Consider the following 27,811-nt stretch of genomic DNA (forward strand, 5'->3'; position numbering starts at 1 on the left):
TGGAGAATTCCATCTTGTTAGGGAAGCCAATCTTTGTTCTATTCTGGCTTTTACCTGATAGGCTGAGACCAACCTATGTTATGGATAGTAATCTGCATTACCTGAAGTTCACTGATTTGAATATTAATCTCATCCAAAACCACTGTCCATGTTGACATCCAAAATGAACCATATAAACCATATATTCACAAATGCCCCCAAATTAGGATGCACTAATTTGATATGCAACTGCATTGGAAATAAATTTTTCTAAAAGAATGTGTTAAAAAAATAAAACATACAAAGTATATAAAATTGTGAATTTTCCCCCATTATGTCATTTCGCTGTCATTACTGTTACATTTCAATTCTAAATATTTAGAGAAATAGATAAGAAAATGGCAAGGACAATGGTGATGTTTGCATTTCTCTATCAACCTGACTATTTTGGTCTGATCCTGACCATTTTAGTCTGACTTTCTCCAGTTTAGGTCAATGTATAAAGACATGCGGGTCTGGTATATTAATATTACATTCATAAGTGTGTTTTAGCTTTAGCATTAATTTTTACTTAAAATTAGGACACTAAATTTTCTATTAGTGATTTAAAAGTTAGAAAGAGGTAAAACTACTTCAGGCTTACAAGGACTGTGTGTATAAAGGTTACAATTTTATCAAGAGGAAAATCATAACTCAATAATGTAGTTGAGTTTTATCTCATTTACAGAAAATATGCTAATTAACATGAGACTGATTTCTTTGCTAATTACCTATATCTTATCCAATCCCCTTTCTCCAGTAGTTAATTTAATGAATGCCAGGGAGTCTTTTTCCTAGAATCCTGGTCATGTTTGCATTCTTGAGCAGTCAGAGCAGGAATAATAATAGGTTATGCATATTTTTTTCTAAATTACTAAATTTGTAATGTATATCATTAGCATAGAAACCTATTAATTACTCATTTATCTGTCACATACTTGATATATTTGTCTTCCTTTATCATAACTCCCATTGGGTGAAAGCAAGAATTTGAATCTAAACAAACTCTCAAATTTCACAGATTATAGGAAACCTTTAATAAGTGTAGAGGAACAACATGTAATACTAGAGGAGCATCCTAAGTAAATATACAAATATGTATCAATTTTATATACACTGGCTTCAATACTCTTCTGAAAATCTTTGAAAGTCTTAGTTTGTTAGACACTCATTAATTAGCATTTGTCATCTTTTGAATTATTAAAAGCAAACTGTACCTTTACTTAAATCTTCACTATATATTTATTGAAAAAGTTACCTTGTAGGAGTCATGGATTTTACTTATTTATATTAGATGAATATCAAATAAGATCTTGGATTTACTTTTTCTTTTTTTTAATCTTTTTTTTTAAAGATTTATTTTATTTATACAAGAACCAGGGTACAGGCCAGATGTGTGGGAGGGTGAAAGGATTCACCAGAGACAGAACAGGGAACAGAACAGGAAGACTGAAATGCACTGCTGAGGGAAGCAGCTGGAGAGACAGGAGAGTCCTGCCGCACCATGTGGGTATCTCCGTGGCTGGCTGGGATCGAAACAGCACTACAGAGATAGCGGACAGCTTTACAGCACTGCACTCAACTGCCTGTGCCACCAGGGAGGCCCTTGGATTTACTTTTTCAATTGCAACTGGACTCTGTTATTTTTCTCACATTACATTCATATCCATAAAATGAGGAATCCCACAAATGTGTTTTTCAATGGTGATTTATTAATAAATTAAAGGAATACTAGTATGTGTATTATTTTCTCTATTGAATTATGATGCTGTAAAGATATTAACATTTGCAACTTTAAATCTCTCTATAGAATTGTCAGTTAAACTTCATGGTTTGTGGCAAAATGTAAATAGAGGGTAGGCTGTTAACAATTATTAATACAATATTAATGCAAATTCAAACATCAGCACAGTGAATGCTAGTCCTAAACACAGTGTTGTTACATAGTGTCAAATAGGCAACTTCTTTTTATCATAGTCTCCCAGAAAATGAATTCATTATTGAAAAACTTAATTAAAAACAAAACAGAAAATAACACTGAGGGGTTTCGTTTCTGTTAGGTTTTTAATCTCTAAAGTTCAAATATGCATGAGTTTGTGTACGTGTAAGTAAACAGACACGTCATACACACCTATGCATGCATAAAACTTGTTCTCAACTAATTGACTTGCTTCTTCACTGCAGAGTATATTGTTAATAAATTCAAGAGTTCAGTATTTATGAAGACAATTAACTTAATGGTTAAATAGCTATGAACAGAATTCCTTCTAAAAAATGACAAATTCTTAGTTTTTAAATTTTATCAGAAAGCATATATATGTAACATTAGAATTATATGAAGAATGATTGCATTTAAATAAGGGTTTGAATATAGACTGGACCCCACCCTCTCCTTCAAAGTTGTACTCATATGGGACAAATATAATTTTCAGTTCCAAGGATAAATTCTGAATAATGTCCATGATTGTTACATATTACTATATAAAATATTTCATCTCTCTTTCCCTCCTACTCTCTCCCTCTCTCCACCCACCCCTCTTAATAATGCTCAAACATCAATTTGGTAGTTCTATCTGGTTGATGAGCAAGAAATGGGATTTGAAAGTATCGCTTAGCTGTGGCCAGATCATGAAAATCTTTTATGTAATTATGAAAAATTTAGAATTTATACTGTGAGCCATTAAAAAACTTTAGACATAGTTTTGATATAATCAAATTTGTAGTTTATAACATTCACTAGGATTACAGTGGGACAATAAGGGTAAGTGCACCAAAAGGTGATGCATTTTCTATCAAATGATTGAGTTCCGATCTTTCAGGGCAGTGTGTATATAGCTTGTGGGTGTACACGTGTATACACAAACATATTTCTGGCCTAAAGTTCTACTTCCCCTAGAACTTCTGGGGCTTCACCACTATTCTGAGACCTTTGAAAATCTTAGTTACATACTAAATAATGCCAGAGCCCAAATCCTCTGTAGATGCAGCAGTTTGTGTCGTACAGCGTTCCAGAGAATTTGCTCTCTAGCTATTTCTTTGGTTTCCATTTAAGAAGGACAGCTTACCTGTCTAGGACCTAATACCAATCTTATAAAACATTAAATCCCATTGAACAGCTTTGTTTTTCTCTTTGTCAGTAATGTGGGTCAAGTCATGATCCTTATTGCTCCATGCATTTTGGAAAGCTTAGTTAACACAGATAGCTACTTCACAGAAACATTTAATTCTCTCTATTTCCTTAAAACCCTTCTGAGCTCACCCTAGTTTTTATGGGTAATAAGAACAAGACAATGAAATCTGATCAGTGGAAATAGCTGTTTGTGAGCTCTCTTTTTCTCCAGTGTCATCTAATTATCTCCTGCAACTATCTACAGAATTATCCGTTAGTCAACATTATGATACAGGTATAAGACACTGATTGGTCTAATTAGTTTTGCATATTCAGAGAGCTTATAATAAATCGGGAAAATTTTTGATTTTGCTGTTTACATAGATTTTTTTGTATCCTTTGGGATGCTTTTATAATTGCTGCTAAGTTTTTGATGGATCTTACTATAGAAGTCAGAATATGTCTTCCTAATAATGACATATAGATAGATTATTATTTGAGTAACACATCAAGAATAAAGCATATTTTGGAGGCATCTCCTAAGAAAAATGTCTTTTTTTTTTTTGAGTATTGGGAGGCTGTGAAGGCGCTAATATGATATGGAAGGGACATTTTGTAAAAGTGACAAGTTATTTTAATCAAAAAGGTCATGCATGTCAGATAGCATTATTGTTTCCTGAAGTGGCTTGACTCTGCCTAAGTCAGTGAGAATTAAGATTTCAATTACCTGTTACTAATCATTAGGACAGAGAGTGAGTTAGGAAGAGGTTTAAAACCTGAGCATTGCTGAAACGTCGTCTTGATTTACTGCTATCACTGTTAAGTACTTTGTAAATGCCAGCAGTTTATACTATGTCACTAGTACCCAAGAGTAATGCCACGTTAGAATTACAAAATAGAAGACGTTCTGCAATTCCTGCAGCAGAGTTAACTCCAAACACGATTTGAATACAAAAATGAATTTCATTTCTGAGAAGCAATGGCTTTTCAGTGATCAGGTTGGTTCTGTTTAATGATTTATGCGATGCTTAGTGGGTACTTGTTCTCTGTGGGACATCTGATTCCTCAGTGGACTTTCATAACACTGAATTTGGATCTGGTAAGACTGGAATAAAAAGAAAACCTGGGATTGAGTTGCGTGTTCCATGCTTAAGTTTCCCATTCTGTCTGCTTGTCCTACCCTTCAAATCTTGTGGTGGATACTAATGAATAGTATAGAGTTTTTAAAGATGAAGAACCCTCTATCATTGTGGTGGATACTCATGAACAGTATAGAGTTTTTAAAGATGAAGAACCCTCTATCATATGAATCATATGAGCCTAGTAATTGGTATTCAAATGCTTTACTTTATAGAAACTGTTTAATCAGTTTTAAGGAATAAAGTAGTGGGCATTATGCTTAGCAGGAAAGAGTCTTGATCATTTAGAGTGCCTTTCAAACCAGGAAAAACAAGACATTTTTCAGGTGTCTCTTGTACCTTCTGCATGTCCCAGGATGCTGAATTGTGGTTTAGTGTAAGTTCCTGGAAATGCAGACCTTGCTGCTGTGTTGTCGATTCTCTAGTTCCAGTTCACTTTGGCTCTGTTAGAAGTGGAAAGCAAATGTTGTCCTCAGGAGAGGGAGACAAAGTGTCCATTGCAGCACAAACTGTGCAGTTTTTGCTTGTAATATATGTCTTTTACGAGACTTGGCTGGTGCTTCTGATGGCACAATGACTAAAGTCACAGGAGGGTGAAATATTGTCTAATTTACTCTATTGATTAGAGAACACTGGGTGTTGAGAAAATACTGAACCAGTGAAGAGAGCCAATTCAAAACACCATAATTTCCTGAAGGGTGTATGGAGTTAGAGGGAAGGAAGAAGGAAGGAAGACAAATCAAGCAGGTATAGGGAGCAGAAGGTAGATGTTTTGGGAGTCATATCCAGTCCAGTGTGTTTTAGGTTAGTATTTGGTAAATTTAGATGGTATCAGAGTTATCAAATTTTCTTTAAGACAAATTATATAAAAAATGTTAATGCCATGGAAGTTATTTTTTTCTAGAAAAATTGGTCAGGTTATTTTTCACCAAGTAGCCTGACATTTGCACAGCTATTATTGGCTCTGATCTCAGTGCTGGAGATACTAAGTGACATAAGACTCATACTCTGTCAACCTTCAAAGGAGCTGAAACACTAGGGCTACTTCTAGACTATAATATTATGTACTTACATTAATATTGTTGTCACTTTCAGACTAAAATGCACTTAAAATTTTATAGACTCACAAAGAGGGTAGAATTTCTTAATTCTAAAAGTGTCAAAGAAGAATTTATGGAGAAGGTGGCTTTTATGGAGAAGGTGAATGTTAAGGAGAGCTCTGACTTCATAGGGTTTTAGATGATAAGGAATCAGGTTATGATATTTCAGTTTGTGAGCAGAGCATGGAGAAGAGTAGCAAAGCTGCCCATTCCATTTCACTTGTACTTCTTTATGACCTTGGTGTTGATGAAGTAGGAAGGGAATTTTGTTTGAGCCTGCCAGAGAATAGAAATATAAAAGAGTGTATATAACATATATAAGAATAGGATTTTACGGACTCAAATTAAGCTAAGGAATTTGCACATGATTTATATATAGTGTAATTCATTAAGAATAATTTTAAGTTAGATGTGACTATTACTGGAAAGGAAAGATACTATACAAGAATGATAAAAATTAATAGCACCATATCAGTTTTGAGAGACAACGGAATGATGGATAGTTGGCAGGAGGCAAGTTAGAAGGGTATTGCAATAATTCAGTTAAAAAGAGAAGTGCTGACTGAATATAATCAATGTGAAATGCAACAACACAATAAATTTGGGTCTCAAATCTAAAATGGTTCAAAGAAACTCCCATTTTCCATTATCACTTTTTCTCTCTTCACCTGTTCTTTCTCTTCTCTTTTTTTCTCCATTTTTTCCTATTTCATTTACATATTATTATTCAGTGCCTGATGGACCAGACTGTGGGAGTAAGAAAGAGAATAGATCAAAGTTAATGCCAGAAGGGCTAGCTTGGTGAAGTTGTAGGGTTGTTAACTTTGACAGGAAGCATTTGAAGAAAAAGACGAATTTTACAGCGGGGAATAAAATGACTTTGAATTTGGACAAGAAATACCTTTGAGATTTTCTTATTGAGATGTCCAGCAAAGAGCTGAAATGAACTGTCTGCCTGGTGAGCCCATGAACTCCTATCACTAGAAGACACTTGACTTGGCCAGATGGCATGGCACTGGGACAGATGGGGGGCAAGGAGGGAGGAGGGAATATAACACATGGACACCCCTGCCTTCTTTTCTTGTCTGCGACCACATCTAGTTTCATAAGCATTATACCTATGTTAGTATTTTCCATATCACCATTCTCAACTTTTTTTAAGTTGTATTATTTTTTATTGAGGTAATTTTGATTTACAACCCTGTACATGGTTTAGAGGTATAGGTTCACAGTGAATGGTATCTGGACTACCATGAATTTTCAAATACTCCCAATTTCTCCACTATCTACTTACTACTTGTCTTATTAGCAGATATTGAGAGTATTTGCTGCAACCTAAATATCATTTGGTATTTAATCTTCACAACCAAATTAGGGTAAATTGCTGAGGATATATATATATATATATATATATATATATGGCATGAAACAACAGAAATATATATATATATATTCTCACAGTTCTGAGGAGAATATGTTTTCAATTTGCAATTCAAATATGCTATTATAAATTAAAACTGAAAATTTTATGAAGTGGCGCTTGATAATTTTTGTTTTATTCTGTAAATTTGTCATTAGACACAAAAATGAACTGATATTTTGTCAGAGAGGCTCCAGCCTATAAAGTGAAGTTTCAGGTTGTAATTATTATATTATCATCAGAGTTGCTATTAAACCTATTTAGTCTTAGTTTTTTTCTTTTTTTTAGTACACTTCTTGAACTTCCAAAGATTTGGAAAATGTGTGAAATGGTATGCTATTCCTAATTTTAACACATGCATAACAACTTTAATATTTTATTAAGATTCTACAGTAGAGCATTGATCTACACGTTAATATCAAAAATAAAAAGATACTATTGGATCTATGATCTTATTTTTAATTTCATATGTACTTCTGAAACTACCTCCTACACATGAAAATTAGTCATAGCTCCTGTGCTTTTCAGTGGATTAAGTTACAGTTAAGTGATATAAATCCTTAGGAAAGCTGTTACTACCATTTCTCTCTTTATCTCTTATGAATTTGATAGGTAAGATTTAAAATTTTGATATAGAGAGCTATTCTACACTATTAAACCCTCACAGATCTTAGAAATGAATTATTTTGGTCATTATTCAGTGATACAGCAATTGATACGTGTATTTTTTTAAAAAAATATTCATTTATTCATTGCATAGAAGAGCTGGGGTGTAGACCAGAGGTGTGGGATGGGGTGGGGTGAGAGCATTCACCAGAGACAGAGTGGGAAGCAGAATAGGTGAGTCCACTGAAATACACTGCTGAGGGAAGCAGCCAGCGAGACAGGAGAGGTCTGCTGTGCCTGTGGGTTAGATCCCTGTCTGGGGACTGAACTCAGGCCATAGTGGTGATGGTGGTAAGACTTAACCACTAGGTCACTAGGGAGGCCCCAATTGATACGTGTATTAAAATAAATAAATATAAATGATATCTTGGAATAGCAAACAAAAGTAATATGTTAGTAAATGAATTAACGTTCAATAAATAACAAAAATTAAAATAATTAACGCCATTAATTGAAGTATAAATTGGAAAAAAAAAAGAGAAAAAACCTCTAAAGAAAAAACTGGCAATATGTGTCAAGATTAAATTTATGATTTTTTTAAATTTAATGAGACCTGAAGGCCTCTAAGTAAATGGATATACAGATAGCAGATAGGTGTGTACAGACATCTTGATTGCATCGTGTCATCGGTAAAAGATTGTTTCATTAATTAGTAAATATAGAGTATAAACAAAAAAATAAAAAGAATTCCATTGAGTTAAGGAATGAGTTAGATATATATATGTACTTACTTGCTGTTGAATTAAAATAAGCAACATATATGGTGTGATCCCATTTGTAAGTATATTTATATGCATTCAAAATCTGGGACATTACATAGATACATACCACACTGTTAATATTCTCAATAGATATTTAGTGAGTTCCAGTTGTGCAGTAAGCACATGACATGGTGGCAAAGAGTTCTATTAGATTTGGTAAATGCAGTTAATAAATATAGATGGTAATAGATAAGAGAATGTTTGGTTTCAGTTGATGTTGCAAGGGTTGTATGTGGGGAAAAAAAAAAAACTCTTATTTTAGGCATCTGAGAAGCATTCCTAAAAATAATTGATGTTTTACCTGAAACCAGAAAGAAAAGGAAGAGTTATCTAGGGGAGAACTGATTTACAGCAGAGGGAATAGCACCTAAGAAAGCCTGGAGGGCAAAGAGATTCAAAGTTTACAAGGAATTGAGAAAATTAGGTATGAATGGATTATAGAGTGTAAGAGACCTTTAGGGGTTGGCATTATATATGCAAATTTACTTTGTTTTCTGAATTCCTCTCTTTGTTAATGGAAATGTTCCCATTAAAACATAAATAATTAAGAACCTAGCTAAAATTATCACAAAGAAAAAATACTGAGACACTTTACTGGGATACAGAAAAAATAAGAAAAAAGAAGTAGAGAACAATTAAACCAATGCGTGAAACAAAGGTATGACATTATATATTAAGCTGAATTGAAAGAGAAATATAAACAGTGATTTAGAAGGTGAAAGTATGTTTTAAAAACAGGTTTAAATAAAGATTAAATAAAGCTACAGTGCACGTGTAGCGGCAGGAAGACCCCAGTGCAGGTTTTCTGATCCAGCAGACCGGGTAAAGGAGGAGTCAGAGTCCTCAGTGGTTTTGCAGGTTTTTATTGGGATTACCAGGTACATGGCAGGTGGAGGCGCTGGGGGGCCGGTAGACTGGCAGGCCTCCCAGCCCCCAGCAGTTCTTCACTCAGGGCTTTCTGGCCTTCTCTCGGCTTCTCTTTCGGCTTCTGCTGGCATCCCCGTGACGCCGCCCTTAAAAGCCCAGTCTCAGCCCAGGTGAATCCCATCTACCTATGCCCACACCCTATTCCAGGTGCCCGCCATCAGGCATGCATTCAGGACCACAAGGATCCATCATCTATCCTGATGGCGGGAGGGCAGAAAAGCCTGACATTTTTCCTTACCCTACAGCATGTCTTTTAAAATTAGACCCCTATAGTAGAAAAGCACACAGAAATATTTCTATCAACATCGCTGCAAAACATTTATTTACTAGATCTTCCTTTCAGCAATTCTGCTATGGCCCCAACTGCCCTGTCGATATCAGGAGGTAAAAAAAAAAACAGGGCCCACTAGTCTTTTATTGTTTCCCTTTCGCAGTGTTTCCAGTTCAGTTAATAATCCCTATAATCCCTTGCTAGGGTGTGAGCCAACTCTTGATCGTCTGTTCCTACTCTTGGCCCCATGTTAGAATCACCAGGAGAGATTAAAAAAAAATTGACTCTCAGGCCCCAACTTCACGTAATTAAATCATTATCTCTGGCATGGGGACCCAGGCAGCAGCTGTTTCACAGTTCCCAGGTGATTTCCATGTGCAACTGGGACTAAAAAACGACTGCTGCAGCAAGGTTTAGCTTATTAACACCTTCAGTGTGTCAACAAAATTGCCTGCTAGTGAACTCTGGGGACAACAGCATTCAAACACATAACTTCTAAGAACTAAGGATGAAAAGTCTCAAAATTCATTAACTGGTTTAGTGGTGAGGTTGTCAGGGGTATGGCCATTTTTGTCCATGTTGTGTGACGATGGAACTTTTGGTGGAGAGACACTTAGCTATAAAATAACGGAGGAATATAAGGTTAGGATAACATTAACTATTTTAAATATAAATTCCTAGGACACACAGTTTTCTCATCTGTGAAATGGTGACTATCTCATCATGAAACTGGTGAGAATATAAATATAAGCAAAGTACACTGTAGTTCACTTAGAGGCTCAATAAATTGGCAGCTAAGAAATGGATCATGTGTTGATGTCCATCAGTAAATTTATTTTCCTTTTAGTAGACACTAGTGCTCTTTTATTCACAGTGTAGAGTCAAAAAGGAATCCAAATAGGAAAAGAAGAAGTCAAACTATCACTATTTGCATATGATATGATAATATACATAGAGAACCCCAAAAACTCCACAGAAAAACTAATTCAACTCATCAATTAATTCAGTAAAGTGGCAGGATACAAAATCAACACACAAAAGTCAGTAGCCTTCCTATACACAAACAATAAATCTGAAGAAGAAATCAAAAAAACCATCCCTTTTATTATCGAAACAAAAAAAATCAAATATTTGGGAATAAATCTAACAAAAGAGGTAAAGGACCTATACAAAGAAAACTATAAAACACTGTTAAAAGAAATAGAAGAAGACACAAAGAAATGGAAAGACATCCCCTGCTCATGGATTGGAAGAATAAACATTATTAAAGTGGCCATCCTACCAAAAGAAATATACAGATTTAATGCTATTCCAATAAAAATTCCAATGTCATTTTTCAAAGAAATAGAACAATTATTGATGAAATTCATATGGAATCACCAAAAACCCCAAATAGCCAAAGCTCTCCTGAAAAAAAAAAAAAAAGGGAATGGAGGCATCACACTCCCAGATTTCACACTATACTACAAAGCCATAATCATCAAAACTGCATGGTATTGGAACAAGAACAGACACACAGACCAATGGAATCGAATAGAAAATCCAAAAATAAACCCACAGATTTATGGTCAACTAATCTTTGACAAAGGAGCAAAGACTATGCATTGGAGCAAAGAAAGTTTGTTCAATAAATGGTGCTGGGAAAACTGGGTGGCTACATGCAAAAGAATGAAGCTTGACCACTACCTCACACCATACACAAAAACCAACTCAAAATGGATTAAAGAACTAGACATAAGACCTGAAACCATAAAATACATAGAAGGAAATATAGGCAAAACACTATTTGATATTCACATCAAAGACATCTTTACAGACACATCACCCAAAGCCGTGATAGTGAAGAGAAAGATAAACAGCTGGGACTACATCAAATTAAAGAGCTTCTGCACAGCAAAAGAGACAATAACAAAAACAAAGAGAAACCCCACCAACTGGGAGAACATTTTTGCACACAACACTAATGATAAAGGACTGATCACAAAAATCTGCAAAGAGCTGATGAGACTCAACAACAACAAAGAAAATAATCCCGTCAAAAAATGGGCAGAAGAGCTAAAAAGAAATTTCTCTGAAGAGGAAATGCAAATGGCCAACGCATATGAAAAATTATTCAACATATGAAAAAATGTTCAACATCACTTGTAATCAGGGAAATGTAAATCAAAACTACAATGAGATACCATCTTACACCAGTGAGAATGGCACATATTAAAAAAAACTAGCAACAACAGGCCTCCCAGCCCCCAGCAAGTCTTCACTCTATCTGGGCTCTCTGGCCTTTGTTTCTCTCTCGGCTTCTGCTGCTTCTTTCTTGGCTTCTCTTTCGGCTTTTGCTGGCATCCCCGTGTCGCCGCCCTTAAAAGCCCAGTCTCAGCCTAGGTGAATCCCGTCTACCTATGGCCACACCCTACTTCAGGTGCCCGCCATCAGGCATGCATTCAGGACCGCAAGGATCCATCATCTCTCCTGATGGCGGGAGGGCAGAAAAGCCTGACATTTTTCCTTACCCTACATCCGCTATATCAGTGGCTTAAAGTACTCATTTCTTAGCTTGCAGTTTTGTAGGTAAGACTATAGGAGACGTGACTAAGGATCTCACAAAGCTAACATCATGTGTTATATGGCCTGTGTTATCATCTGGCACTCAGGGCTCTGTTCCAGTCTGGCGTGATCACGGTACATTCCAGTTCCTGGCAATTGCCGGGCTGAGGTTTTTGTTCTCTTTCAGGCTGCTAGAAGCCAAGGTTTTAGGTCACAACTCAGGTTTAATCTGCAAATAGCCCCCCACCCACACCCCTACAGAGATGGGGACAAGGCAGGCCACTCCCTATTGGTAGGAGGGAGTTTTAATCACTAATTTAAGAGACTTTGTCTTCCGTGGCCTTAAGGCAAGTATTTAGTTTTCTGCATCTGCCACCCAAATCTTGAAGTTTAATATAGAGGTTTCAACTAGGTTTAAAGCCATGCACTGCCCAGATGGTCTTTGCAACACAGTTTATCTCAGGGATATGTCCTTGGGCAACTTCTGAAAGGGGGAAAGCAAGTGAAATACACATTCTTTGAGGGGGTGTTGGAAAGGGTCCGCCTACTCACAGGTCAACAAGAGGTCACATTCATTTCATTGCCTTCCTCACACAGGGTTGCTCTGGACTTTAGAATCAGCTTGCATTTCTTATCATGTGATCTTTTCCATCTTCAAAGCCAGTGAGAGAATTTCCCTCACAATTAATCCCTCTCACACCCTGAAACTCTGATTTCCTCTTTCTCCCCCTGATGTTTCAATCTAAAGGGCTCTTGTGATTGGGTAAGTTCCACCTAAGAAATTCGGTCTCTCTTCAAGTCAGCTGTACCATATAACTTAATCACAAGGGAGAACATCCTATTCACAGGAGTCTCTCACACCAGAGATGGAGGTTGCACCAGGGTGTGAGTCATTTAGGACCATCTTAAAATGCTTCTCCCTGCTCCATGGAAGCAGGGTGAGGGGATCATGTCACATGTCAAGGTGATTTTAAAGCAAGAAAAGAGAAGAATATCACTACTTGGCCTTGTGAGTATCACTTTTCATTTGGTATGGCGGGAGGTGAGCCTTGCTTTAATTTCTATAGCACACAGTGGGGAAATGTATAAAGGTATCAATTCAAAAACTAAAACTGTTAACCTTTTTGTGTTAAACTTTTAGTGCCTAGCAAAGGCTCTATGCTCTTATTTCCTAGTCATTTTCTTGCTTTTCATTCTTAAAAAGTAATAGTTCTCATTTATTTAAGCTCCTAACAAATGCATGCTAAAAACACCAAAATGCAACCTCTTTGCAAAAGGAACTATATTCCCCTTATAAAAATTGACACACATTATTTGTAGGTTCTTTTTTTCCCAGAGGTTTTGGTGTTTAATGTTAATAAACAACTATAGTTGTTGGTACTCTCAGATCCACTGAGTGCTTCTGGTTGTGGCAGTTCCTTGGATTCAGCGCCAGAAACAAGGAAAGCCTCAGTTTGCAGCCTCCTAAAGCTGTAAACGTGCTTAGTACTTGCTTTAGGTACTTGGCTGCTTCGTTAATAAGTCTCTGTTTCTCTCTAAGAGATGATAATGTTCTTAGCCAGGAAACATTGGTTAGGTTTGAGCCAATTTTCTGTTTTCAAAACTCAACTAAGGAAATAAATCTTTTAGTTGTTTTCCAAAAATTATAAATGAATAGATTTGGGTATTACTAATAATTCATTGCATTGTTTGGCTAATACCGTCTTGCTGAGGAAAATAAAATGAATCTTGGCATTCTTTGAAATAGTTCTGCATAATTTGTCTTAAAACTATAAATTGCCATAGCTCGTTGAATGATGAATGTATATATGGGCATGTGTATGTACGTTGGGGGTGGGTAAATGCATGTGTCTTGTTTGCAAGTGATAATAGATACAGGGAAACATTTAAATGTAATATGAATTGTCATCATGCTTTTGTGTAATAGACTTAGTGAACTGAATGTGCATATTCCCCAGGTTATATAAAGGTGTCATGGGTATGTAGACTTAGCTTTGAGGGGTAAGAAAAAGAAACAAACACTTTGTTTGCTTATAGTATTGACAGATGAAATGGCTCTGATGACTGGGTCACAAATCCATTTGCAAGTCAGGTGGTTTACAATTCTCTACTTAAAGCAAAGTTCCAGAAGGGCCTAATTGAGTTGTCAGCGATATATGATTAAAATAATTTTTTGATGAAGGATTACTGACTTTTGGCACATAACTGAGAAGTTAGTTCAAGGAATTGAGTGACATTGCTATAATGGAAGGATTTTTTTCCATTTTATTTATGGGAACAAAGAATCTCCAGTTACACTAATGAAAAACAAACTGGAAAAAAAGAACTGTGAAGCTGGATCCTGTCTCCTTTAGGTATTAGGCATTAAGTTAGTCACCCATGGGCCGCATGAACTAAATGAGGAAAAGAGCCATTTCTAGCCATCGCAGTAAGAGATTCACTTCCAGTAATTGTGATCTTTTTAAAAATAATATTCACTACAATTTTAAATGTTTGTTTTGATAATTTTGCTCTTCAAATGAGTTTATTTTTGTTTGTTTGTTTATTTTCTTCAAATGAGTTTAATTGTAACAGCCCAGAAGTTATTTTTCTAGACTTAAATTCCCTGTGACCCTATGACTTCTTAAAAGTCATTATTGTATACATATTTTTTGTTGCAGAGAAATCTCAATGAGAAAAAAAACGTCAAGCATAAAGTTTATCATATTTGGATACACTTTAGTGAGAATGGAAATAGGAGAACAGGAAGAAATAGGAATGAAGTAAAATTTCTCATCTTAAGAAAGAACTTGTTCATGTAGTTCTAGGATTTATATTGCTCTGGATTCATTAAAGGAATTATGCAAGTTTAACTCCAACACATCAATATTTTAATATGCTGCAACATACATCTTTGGTATTTAACTTATCAGAAAAATTAAATGGCATCATCAAAGTGTGTGAGAGATACATTGCTTTATACAAGTAGAGGAGTATATTAGGTTCAAAGACTAGGCTTTGTTTAAAGGACTACCTGCAACCCTTGGCTTTCTCAGTTCTGCATTAAGGGCTTTGGTGTAAGGGTGAAAGCCCCAGCTGGTTCTGACATTGATAGTGTTCTCCTTTCTCAGACTTCCTGTGGCCCTCATTTATCATTCCAAACATTTTATACTTGGAATGTGTCTGATGTGTCTGATGTTGATTCAGTAACCACTTCTAATTCAAATGACTGAAGAAGGAGATCTCAGTGGGAATTTCTGGGGCTACTTCCAGATACATTCATTAGCCTTTGTTTCTTTCTTGTTCTTTGTTCCTAGGTAAAGTTTTGTCTGTCTCTAAGTTATCTAACAAAACTACCAACACCTATCATCTTAGTCATACTAATGGAGTTTATAGGCCAGCTGTCTCACACACCAATTCTGGGAACCCAGACAAATTACATAAACTCTCTAAACCTTTTGCCCTAGCTGATTAAAAGGGGTAAAAATATATCTATCTCGGGCCTCCCCTGGTGGCGTAGCGGTTGAGCGCTGGGCTGTGAAGCTGCCCGCAGCCTCTGCAGCGCCAGTTCGATCCCTGGCCGCCAACGAGGGTCCCACATGGCGCAGCAGATCTCTCCTGCCACCCGCTGCCCCCCTCAGCAGTGTATTTCGTCAGTCTGCCTGTTCTGTTCCCTGCTCTGGCTCTGGTGAATTCTCTCACCCTCCTGCGCTTCTGACTGTACCCAGTGCTTGTATGGATATTTAAATAAATAAATCTTAAAAATATATATATATATATCTATCTCATAAGTGTGTTATGAAGATTAAATAGGATAAACTTGATAACAAACTTAGCCCACTATTCAAACTCAACAGTTGTGATGCATTTTTGTTGATGAGGTTTTTAAGGCACAGAAGTTTTCACCTGTCTGCCCACATCATTTTCTGTCATTGTTTTATACTGTGCTAATTAATCTGGTCATTTCATTATAATGGGATATGAAATACTCATTTGGAAAGTTTTAAGATTTAAGCAATGAGTTAGAAAATAATCAAAATGGTAATAGCTATTTAGTTCAGCAGTCTGACCAACATTAGACAGACAACAGTAATCTATCAATTTGAAAATTTTATAAACATGGTAATGTATTTAATATATTGAAAAATGCACTTTTTAGGACTCAAAATGTGTGTGCCTAATCCACAAAATATCTTTCATTGGCATGCATTTGTTTACTTTTAAAACATTGAACATTGACTTCTTGTTGACAATATCAATACCATGGATTAAATGAAAGCTAAACAGGCAGTTGTTTTGCAATCAGTGCTTCTGGGGTGATCCACATCCAGCGTGCCTTCTCCCCAGAGTAACATTGCTTGTAAAGTTTATTTATGAATCATACAGGTTTTATGTTCCAATATTTTTCCAAAGGACATCCTTTATGTTCATGTACCTGCCCTCAGTTATATTGTTAACTGTCCATTTTGTATTATGGATCACATTTAACGTATTTTTAATGATATTTCTGAATTATGAAAGATTTTCATTCCTTTTCCAATAGGACTGTGCCGCAACTGACATAAATTATGGCTGTGCAGTGAAGCTTATTCCTCATAAATATAATAATTTGAGTGCCTTTGTATGGTATTGAAGTGACTAATAAAATTCACTTTGTCTTGGCCAAGTAGAGAGTTTAGGTATGGAACCGAATTCCCCATAGTCATTTCTGCTACTTCCAACAATTCAGATTGTTGGAAAGTTTTCTATTAAGAATATGTTTGTCCTTGGGCAGTGGTGACGTTAAATTTTGTTGTTCTGCCGATAGCGGTCCCTAGAATAAATCTTAGTTTGGAGAAGGGAGAGGGACAAAGAAACTAAGATATCCTTCAAATTCTGAAACCACATCCACCAGCCTACTCCTTGTACCTCTGGGGACCCTGAACAGTGCATAGAAAGGCTGTTTTGTTTATTATTTTTTTAAAAAATCAATTTGCTCCTAAACTTCTTCAAATATTTACTACTGTAGATGGAAGGAAAGAAATTTTTTTCTCCTCAATTTTGCTTTAAAGAGGAAACATTTTTGTGTTCTCTTAGCCCAAAAGGGAGAATAGGATTAGAATGTCTGAATCTAGACATAATTTACTCCTTTGTTGTAGGTCATGCTCAGCTGCTCTGTAAGTAGTGAGATGCTCAGGACATTTCCCTCAAGGGTCAATAAGCTCTCCACATAGAGCAAGGAGAAAAGTGTAAAGAATAACCCAGTTACAACAATTGCTGCCCTCCTATAACCTTCTCTATCCCACTTACAATAAGCTGCACCAAAGTAATCACCAGGTGTCTTTCTCCTTTTTCATCTTGTCAATTCCAATATACTTTTTTTTTTAAAGCTTTATTTATACAAGAATTGGGGTACAGGCCAGATGCGCAGGAGGGTGAGAGGATTCACCAGAGACAGAGCGGGGAACAGAACAGGCAGACTGATGAAATACACTGCTGAGGGGAGCAGTGGGCGAGACAGGAGAGGTCTGCTCGCCCTGTGGGTTGCTCCAAGGCCAGCTGGGATCAAACCGGCACTGCAGAGGCTGTGGTCAGCTTCACAGTGCTGTGACCAACCGCCTGCGCCACCAGGGAGGCCCTCTGATATACTTTTTAAGGCATTAAGTTTTGATAGACTGTTAATTGTGATCTCTCTCCTTATATTTGTTATGGCGCCACACCAAGGATATGGACCCTATGTATGTCCCTATGATAGTTGTAAAAATAATTTAAAACTGGGGTCTCCCTGGTGGCACAGTGGTTGAGTGCAGCACTGTGAAGCTGTCCACAGCCTCTGTTGTGCAGCTTCAATTCCCGGCCAGCCAGGGAGATACCCACATTGTGCAGCAGACCTCTCCTGTCTCACCCGCTGCTTCCCTCAGCTGTGCTTTTGGTCTGTCTGCCTGTTCTGCTCTCCACTCTCTCTGGTGAATCCTCTCACCCTCCTGCACTTCTGGCTATTGTATAAATAAAAAATAAATCTTAAAAAAAATTTAAAACCTGTGAACTATGTGAGTGCCTTTGTTATCATAACAAAGTCCTGAGAAACTTTGCACTCTGCCATTCCTTTTTAATATATTATATCTGTGCCAGAGCTAAATGTTATGCCAGGTTTTTCAGTTGAAAGGGGAGCATAATGAAGAACCAACTTGATATAGTTCACATTGAGTGCATGTGCATGTGTGCACACATATGTGTGTGTGTTCTAAATAAAAAGCACAAGATGGGGGATCTGAGACATAAGGCAGGGGAAGGGGGAGAGGGGTTGGTCAGAAGAGGCAGGAAGAGTAGAAGGGATTATGGTGATGGATCATGGGTACGGTGGTGGTGGAGAGCTATGGGGTCTGCACCTGAGGGAAGAAATCATATACTGTACAAAATGAACAATGATTTAAGAAAATAAATTTAATAATAATAATAATAATAATAATAATAAAATGGTGAAGGGAGTTTGGTTAGTTTTGTTTTTGGTGAATGTGTATCATATTCCAGGCACTCTTGGCAAATCTAGGAAGCCAAAGACAAAAATTCTGTTTTCAAGGATCAAAGAGATGAATTCAACACATTTTAACAAATAACATGTCTGAGAGGCGTCATAAATAGCAAGACTGAGGAGGAGCCATTCAGTTTAACAAAGGTGACTGGGAAACTCCATGTAAAATATTTGGAAATGGGAAAGTAACGGAGAACCTGGCCCTTAAAAATAGACAATTTCAGGCCTCCCCCGTGGCGCAGCAGTTGAACGCTGGGTTGCGAAGCTGCCCGCAGCCTCTGCAGCACTGGTTCGATCCCTGGCTGCTCCCCGGCCACCGGAGGAGGGTCCCACATGGCGCACAGACCTCTCCTGCCACCCGCTGCTCCCCTCAGCAGTGTCCTTCGGTCCTTCTGCCTGCTGTGCTCCCCGCTCTGGTTCTGGTGAATTCTCTCACCCTCCCGCGCTTCTGACTGTACCCAGTGCTTGTATAAATAACTAAAATAAATAAATAAATAAATAAATAAAAATAAATCTTTAAAAAAAAAATAGACAATTTCTTTTCTGTAATTGTACTTGGTGCTCTAAATTTCCTGGTAAGAATAGAGTTAATAATTCTTGTCTCCCTGTGGGATTTCCTGAGGTATTAAGTAGAAAAATTTATATAAGATATCAATTCTCTAGTAAGTGTAGTTGATCCAAAAACAGTAATTCTTTTTCACCCCCTTCCACTAGTCATTTAATGGTGAACTTACTATTTTAAAGATTATAAAATTTGGGCCTCCCCGGTGGCGCAGCGGTTGAGCGCTGGGTTGCGAAGCTGCCCGCAGCCTCTGCAGCGCCGGTTCAATCCCCGGCTGCTCCCCGGCCACCGGAGGAGGGTCCCGCATGGCGCGCAGACCTCTCCTGCCGCCCGCTGCTCCCCTCAGCAGTGTACTTCGGTCCTTCTGCCTGCTCTGCTCCCCACTCTGGCTCTGGTGAATTCTCTCACCCTCCCGTGCTTCTGACTGTACCCAGTGCTTGTATAAATAAATAAATAAATCTTAAAAAAAAAATAATATAAAAAAAAAAAATAAAGATTATAAAATTTAAATGTAATCATATATGAATGAGTAGTCAGATGAATTCCCCCCCCCATTTTTTTTTGGTGTAGTTAGCTTTAGCTCCATCATATGGATGTGCAAAAAAGTAAAGACATTAAAACATCACTATTTTGTAAATTGACAGATTACATTTATATGTCTCTCGAGACTTTTCATGGCTAGGTGCTTTAATAGTTACTAAATACTCCATAGTTAGGTTGTTAAAAATAAATGCAATGTCCAGTACCACCAGTTGACTGAGCACACATTATATCTCTGTCATTATTATGCAACAGAGCAAATAAAATTTATGATTGGCATCAAGTACCAAACATAATCTAATGAATTTATTTTTTAACAAATTAGTTCGCAATCCTGATAAATGGGAATGTTTTAATTTAATTATAGACTTCATGAATCAGTAAGGTCTAGATATAAAATCTGGAAGCCATAATCTTGACAATATTTGAAACAATAGAAGGGCATATAAGAAAGGAAAACAATAGCGTGTGTGTGTGTGTGTGTGTGTGTGTGTATACCTTTCATTAAATATGTAGCTGTTTTAATCCATCTTCCTTTCTTACCTGTATTGATTTGTAATTTTTTTATTGAAAGGGATTAAACAAATACCCTCAGAAACTTCTCATTAATATTTAGTGATGTCTGCTATTCTCAAAATATTTCAAATATTGTCCCAGTCCCATGTATTCTTAAATGATTAGGTTATTTTCCATAAGAGAATGGTTTCCTTGGTAGTTGGGTATTGAAAATTAGCTGACAGAGTTATATTTCATGTTAATATTAATGTGCAAAGAAGTTCAGATTAACTAGTAAACAAAGTCTTAAATATCTTTTTTTCCCCATATTTCAGTGATGAATGCCTTTCCCTTGTTTATGTCTGAGATGTCCTAAAAATGCTTTAATCTTATTGATATTATAGATTGTGGATTGTTCCTCATTAAATCTAAGCTCCTTCATTATTTGAAATTAACATATGTGAGAAACACTTCTAAGGATGTATATCTTGGTAAATCTTTGAAACTGTTTCTTCTTTAAAGAAGGGTATTTATTATTCTCTGAGCGGCCCTTTGAACTTCATTTCAGTATTAGACTTCTTAGGTTGTTAATTTTACTGGATTGCAATTGTAAAATGCAGTTGAAACTTTTAAAATTTAAACTGCATTTTAAGTTTTGAGCACATTTTGATACTGTTATTTGAAAGTCATTTAGAAAGGTAAACTTGTATTTTGCTCTACACTATGTTTTCCTTTCTTAAAAGCATATTGGAAAATTGATGTAATTGATCTAGGAATATCTGATGCACAGCAACTTTCAGTATGCAACAAGCATTTTGTCAGTTGTATTAGTAAATCTAATATATAAGACAGACATATTAAGATATTTGAATGAACTGTTTCTTTTGGGCTGAAGAGATTGTAATAAACATCTTTAGCTTAATAGATAACATGTATTGAATACTGCTTTTTCAAATATTTTCTCATGCAGTATTCCTGTGACTCTTCTTTATAAACATGGCCAAATGGAGCTAGCCTATAAAACGTGTTTCATCTAAATTCATTGCTACCCGTTTATGACTGTACCATGTGGTAGGAATCGAGAAACATCAGGTCTGCTGTTCTTGTAACGTTCAAGTGGCCTCCAGGTAATAGGCATGGCCAACTGTCTTGGCTCAGTGCCAGTTTATAATGGTCCTATCCAGCATCACTTAGCAATTACTTTGAAGCAGTGAATGATCTTATATGGAATAAGAAAGGATTTTGCAAAGTAGATATTTTGGGTGTTTTTAAATTTTTCTATCTGTGAACCAGGTTGTATCACTAGCTGGAGTCTACTACCCTTTGCCAAAATATAATTTGCTTTTTGGCCTCTCTAGGTTTTTCCGTTCTATTTAGATTTCCTAATCTTTCAGTCCAGGCCACAGTTCAGTTAAAATTATTTTCCTTTGCAATTTATATTTTGACAAAGTCCATTCTGTTTTAATTAGTGTCAGTTTCAATCCTTAAATACCTCATTTTGATTTGAGATTTGTTCTTTGATAGCAAAGAAAGAAGTGGTAGATGGGGGATAACCTATCAATAAAATAATTCATTGGTACAAAGAGATATTTAATATTGAATTTTTCAGTCAGCTCCATTCTCCTTTTATTTAGAAGAAATCCCCCAAGGGAAGGATAGATGTCTATATATATATATATGTATTTTTTTTTTTAAGATTTATTTATTTATTTATACAAGCCTGGGTACAGTCAGAAGTGCAGGAAGGTGAGAGAATTCACCAGAGCGGGGAACAGAATAGGCAGACTGACGAAATACACTGCTGAGGGGAGCAGTGGGTATGGCAGGAGAGGTCTGTCGTGCCATATGCGACCCTCACTGGGGGTCGGGGATTGAATTGGCGCTTTAGGGGCTGCAGGCAGCTTCGCAGCCCAGCGCTCAACTGCTGTGCCACTAGGGGAGGCCCCTATATATTCTTATTGGAAAACTTTTTGCACCATGTTAAAGATTAATAAGCATATATATGAAGGCTGTTAAATTAAACAATAAAAATGTATCTTTTTTGCAGTGGAAACTCTTAGCTCTTGCTCATTTAGTTCTCTAACGCAATTAACATTGGGGAAAGTTAGGCTATGAACAATATGAAAAACAAACCTCTTAACTTCAAAATTAAGGGCAAATCTAGCCCTAAATCTAAGACATATGTGATAAGATCAGCAAGTGAACAATGATGTAAAATATATATAAATTAAAAAATGTAAAAAAAAAAAAAAGATCAGCATCCAGCAAAATAAAAATGGGTTGGAATTAAAGCTTCATTGAGGGAGTGAAGTGGAAAGTTCCACACAGTTAACAAGGGTAAGATCAGCACATTGAAGATTAATCTTACAGGTGTTGGTAGTGATGTCTATTGAAAGGTCCAAGTATATTAAAAAGACAATCATGTTAGACAGTTGTTGTCATTGAGGAATTTATAGTTAAAATGTATAAGACATATAAAAGTGTTTGTACTAGAGGCATTTAAAATAGGGCTATAAAAATGACAATAAAGATTGTTACTAAAGGCAGTTTTAATTAATCTTAATTGTATTTTATTTTATTGAGGTTACATTTGTTTACAACACTGTATATGATTTAGGGGTATAGGTTCACAGGTTTTCAGATGTGTCTCCACACCATACCAAAGTACTCATCATTCTTCCCCACAATCAGTGATACCCCTTGACCTCATTTTTCCCTCCTCCCTGCCCATCTGGTAGCCTCAGTCATACCATTAGACTTCTAGGGTTTGTTTTGGTTTAGCTCTGTTTGTACATTTGTTTTGTTTCTCTATATTCCACAAATAGGTGAAACCAGCTGGTATTTGTCTTTCTCCTTCTCATTTGTTTCCCGTATAGCCCCTTTTAGTTTTATATGTATTGTTGTAAATGGCAAGATTTCATCTTTCAGTTTTTATAGCTGAGTATTATTCCATCGTGTTTATATATATACCATACCTTTTTTCATCTACTCATCTATCCTTAGGCATTTAGATTGTTTCATTTGGCTGTTGTAAAAGAGCCCTACAATGACAAGGGAGTGAAAGTGTTCCTCCTTTGAATTTAGTGTTTTTTTTTTTTTTTTTTTTTTCATCATTCAGGTAGATACCTACTAGTAGGATGGCTGGATCAGGTGGTAGAGCTATACTTTTTACTTTGAGAAACCTCCATACTGTTTCCATAGGGATAAAACCTGTTTATAGTCCCACGAATAGTACACAACAGTTCAAAAAGCAGGTTTTAAAAGTTTGGTGGTTCCTGATCTAATCCCTAGATCCTTTGATCTAGTGATATTCTTGGTTGATTTGAGTTAACATTGGATTGCTTTTTAAACTCCTTGTTAGTACCAGAAACAAACTATACTTTGATAGGATTGGGGTGGGGAATTATGGTATCAAAAAGATGAAATAAATGCTCAGCAATTATTTCTTTTCAAATTTGCTTATTTATCACTGATTTTGATACTGTCTCCATTATTTAAAACTTTATCACTTTAATTTTATTTTAATAAACTGAAGTATTTGATTGCTTTTGTTGGAGCTATGCATAGACTCTTAAAGTAAATAGTTCATTAATTTTTATGTCAGTCTCAGTATATTTACATGCATACAAATGAAACTAAACTACCCCAGGGAAATTGTAGAGGGTTGGTTTTAAATCCATGAATTAATGCAAATGGTAAGGTTACATCATTTGGGTATAAGCTATACACTTTGGAGAAAGGAGAATGAGCAATAAGGTAAAATAGCCCTAGTGTCTGCATTATTTATGAAAATGAGATCCTGGCATTTATATTCTAAGGGGCTGTTATAGGAGATAAAGCTACCTGTTTGTGCAGGTACACCAGAAAGGTCAACCTGGCTAAGATCAGCCTGACATATGGGCAAAGAAACTGTTCTGCTGTGTCTTTATGTAGAGGGAAATCCACAGGGATTTCATTTGGCCTACTATCTTATGTTTATTGCTAACATATCAGGAATACTTGTAAGTGGAGTGCAATTATATTTCATCCTTTTAAAGATGTCGTTAATTCAAAGATGCATTATGTTCAATATACCACTCAGAAAGGAAACACTATGTAACTTTTTATAAGATTCCATCCCAATTTCAACAGTGTTAAAATGTGAAAAATACAGTCAACTAAGGGTTGTGGAAATAAGGTATTTTTATTTTGTCGAGTGTTACTAGCTTTAAGGTAAAGCTTAAGTATTTCTTCCAGAGGCCTATTTCTGACAGACAAAAACATTACCTGTGGAGAATGAGAGGTAAGAAACAGTATCTCTTTGATTAGTGTATCAGAGGGAGAATTGTGGGATTATGTAAGCTTCCCCTGGTATGGTGTTTGGAATTTCTGCCTCTGTATCTCTGTCTCACTATATTTAAATGCTGGGAGAGAATTGCACTAGTGTTTTACATACTCATTTTATTATAACATCTCTTTAATTCTAAATTTGTCTAAATTTCATGGTATACTGCAGGTAAGTATTCTTTGTAGATTGCCATATTAAGATACTGTTTTTTTTTTTTTTTTAGGACCCTAGTTAATAAAGAATCCAAGCAATGATCCTTATCTCCTTAATATCACATCCTGTTCCAAAAAACCACTTTGCAACATCAAAGTGACAGGAAAGGCTATCAGGAGGGATAACTTCTCTATCCTTAAGAGACTAGGAATTTCAAATCTTGCCACGCATACTTCTAATTTATTAATTAAGGCAAAAAGTCCACAGACAAATTATGGTGCTTGGAACTTGCTTTTTTACAAATGCAAATGAGACAAAAGTGAAAATAATTGGAAGTTCCACTATAGAATATTTGCCTTATATTTACCTTGCAATTCATCAATTTGCATTTAACTGTAACAGAAACCTCAGGAGTAAAGATAAAAAGTAAAAAATTATCCCAGAAATTTGGAACTAACACTGTTCTTCATAAATATTTTGTATTTTAGTGTGGGCAACAATTTAAATTTTATGAAGCCAGATGTAGAAAGAAAACAATTTTGTCACTTCTTCCCAATTTTATTTTAACTCTGTGAGTACTATTTTCCACTTCTGTATGTCTAGAATCTGGATTCTTAAAAATCATACTTTGTAGAATTTATAGCTTAATAGTGAGCACGTTATTCTCATTAGGTGATGTGTCATATTTTTTTTTATTTTTATTCGTACAAGAACTGGGGTACAGGCCAGAGGTGTGGGGGTGAGGGGAGTCACCAGAGACAGAGTGGGGAGCAGAATAGGCAGACTGTGTTAAAAACACTGCTGAGGGGAGTCTGGCATGTAACAGATAACACAATATTAAAATGTAATGTGACTTTGTTTTATTAGTATTGACATGTCATAAAGTAGATCAGGTTGGAGATGCCATCTAATTATGCTGAGAAACTTCCACTACATTTTGTTGTTGTTGTTGTTGCTTTTAGAATAACATTTTTATTTTTCCCCCTTCACTTAAGGGAAATCATTTTTGAGTATTAGATTGAAAAATGGTCTAATTAAAGAACTGTTCAAGCCTGAAAGCTGTGACTGACTGAAACTATATGTCTATATAGATGAAGTAAAAAAAGAGATGAGAAATTTTGTAGTAGATCTGAGTACAGTCAATTATATGAATAATGCTGTTTTCCAGAATTTTAGTACAATTAGCTCAATTCCTCAATTTCACATAAATAATTTTAACAATAACAGACAAGACAAAGTAACATACCATCTTTAAAAAAAGTCTCCCTATGTAGCAGAATCTATACTCTGCCTTTTACTTATAGACTTTTTTTTTTTTAAGATTTATTTATTTATTTATACAAGCACTGGGTACAGTCAGAAGCGCGGGCGGGTGAGAGAATTCACCGGAGCCAGAGCGGAGAGCAGAACAGGCAGACTGACGAAATACACTGCTGAGGGGTGCAGCGGGCGGCAGGAGAGGTCTGCGCACCATGTGGGACCCTCCTCCAGTGGCCGGGGAGCAGCTGAGGATTGAACCGGCGCTGCAGAGGCTGCGGGTGGCTTCGCAACCCAGCGCTCAACCTCTGCGCCATCTGGGGAGGCCCCAGACTTTTTTTTTAAAGATTTATTTATTGATGCATACGAGAGCTGGGCACAGACCAGAGATGCAGGGAGTGAGAGGATTCACCAGAGACAGAGTGGGAAACAGAACAGGCAGACAGATCAAAGTACACTGCTGAGAGGAGCAGCAGGCAAGACAGGAGAGGTCTATCTCGCCATGTGGGTTTCTCCCTGGCCAGCTGGGTGTCGAACTCATGCTGCAGAGGCTGCGGATTGCTTCTTAGTGCAGTGCTTAACCCCTTGCGCCACCAGGGAGGCCCTAGACATTTTGTTTAAAAAAAAAAATATATTTTCTAAAAATATTCCACTAATGTTCCAACTAAATAAATTTATATAGACATATGGCTAGGGGTGTCAGTTCTGAGGAAGTGAAAGAGAATTTATTTAGGTGCTAAGTTGACAGATTTCAAGGAATTGTAACTTAGAAAGGTGAACAATGAGTCATGCACATAAAAATCAAGTGGATTTTAAAAGAAATGAGTTACTGCCAGTAGCTATACTACTTTCTAAATAGAATGTATAAGGTGTTTCCTTATGTGCACATAGGTTATACTATATGTGCAAGCATAAATGTACGTTACAAATAAAGTTTAGTTACTCAAAGGAAAAACATAATTTGCCACTTGTTAATATGATAATGTAGGTATTTCTACATTGAATCATAATCATTATTGAGTACAATTTTATGCAGTTTATTCATTCAACAAAAACCCCAGGACTTCATTAGAGTACTCAAACAACAGTAATAAAGAGACAAGTTTGTGACCTGAAAGAGGTTCAAGTTAAAGGTGATTTTTTTTTTAAAGATTTATTTACTTATGCATACAAGAAGCGGGGGGTACAGGCCAGAGGTGTGGGGTGGTGAGAGGATTCACCAGAGGCAGGGTGGGGAACAAAACAGGCAGATTGACTGAAATAAACTACTGAGGGTAGCAGCAGGTGAGTCAGGAGAGGTCTGCTGCACCATGTGGGTTGCTCCCTGGCTGGGGTTCGAACTCGTGCTGCAAAGGTTGCAGATAGCTTCATAGATTGCATCTTAACCCCTTGTGCCACGAGGGAGACCCTAAAGGTGATATTTTTATATTTGTATTTGACTTCCAATAAAAAATGTTAATAAAAGTAGTAGCCAGTTCCACCTATCATTCTTTCTAAATTCTGCTTCCAACTATAAACATATTTTGGGGGCACCCTTTTAGTGAGTTAGATGATCCAGGTATATTGATGCCTGAATATTACTGGACATTCTAATACTGTCATATATGATTGGGGATAGGGAACTGCCATAAAAAAAAGAAAAAGATAATAAGGATATGAAGTAGTATATCTGTAAGACCCAAGTGAATAATTAAATAGACAGAAAACCCAGTGCTGGATGCTAGATCATTGAGGAAATTACAAGGAACCAAATCTCTTGTTTGGCTTTTAGTTCTGTTTCCCCACCCCCCCTTTTTTTTTCCTTACCATGTAACTAATTCATACTTTAATTTTCTACCTGAATCACTTCAGAAGTCTCGAGTATTATTCTAACCAGAATCCACCTTGCATATAATAACCAAATGAATCTTCCTTAGATCTGCTTTGGCCCTAGAGTACAAGCTCCACTGCTTTACTTTCGCTTTTAAGGTAGTTCAAAACCTAGCCTGGGTACTTGCTCATTCTGATTTACCTGTGCTCCATCCAGAGAAAT

The 27,811-nt window shown here is 36.4% G+C and overlaps 1 protein-coding gene across 4 annotated transcripts in view; it reads left to right on the forward strand.

The window, feature by feature from the left end:
- NKAIN2 (sodium/potassium transporting ATPase interacting 2) overlaps window positions 1–27,811 on the forward strand; it is an 899,800-nt gene that overhangs the window by 158,412 nt on the left and 713,577 nt on the right. Inside the window, exon 1 of one of the 4 annotated variants that reach the window (XM_037520346.2) lies at window positions 12,269–12,964. The exons of 1 other annotated variant lie outside the window; for it this stretch is intronic. In XM_037520346.2, the coding sequence (XP_037376243.2) occupies window positions 12,866–12,964 (99 nt within the window). In that variant the 5' untranslated portion in view covers window positions 12,269–12,865. Of the gene's footprint in view, window positions 1–12,268; window positions 12,965–27,811 lie in introns of those variants that run through there. 2 more of the 4 variants (XM_054697797.1, XM_054697798.1) reach the window with 2 other exon arrangements.

This window comes from Talpa occidentalis, unplaced genomic scaffold (assembly GCF_014898055.3).
Source record: "Talpa occidentalis isolate TD23 unplaced genomic scaffold, MPIMG_talOcc4v2.1 talOcc4.2, whole genome shotgun sequence".
NCBI classification, from domain to species: Eukaryota; Metazoa; Chordata; class Mammalia; order Eulipotyphla; family Talpidae; genus Talpa; species Talpa occidentalis.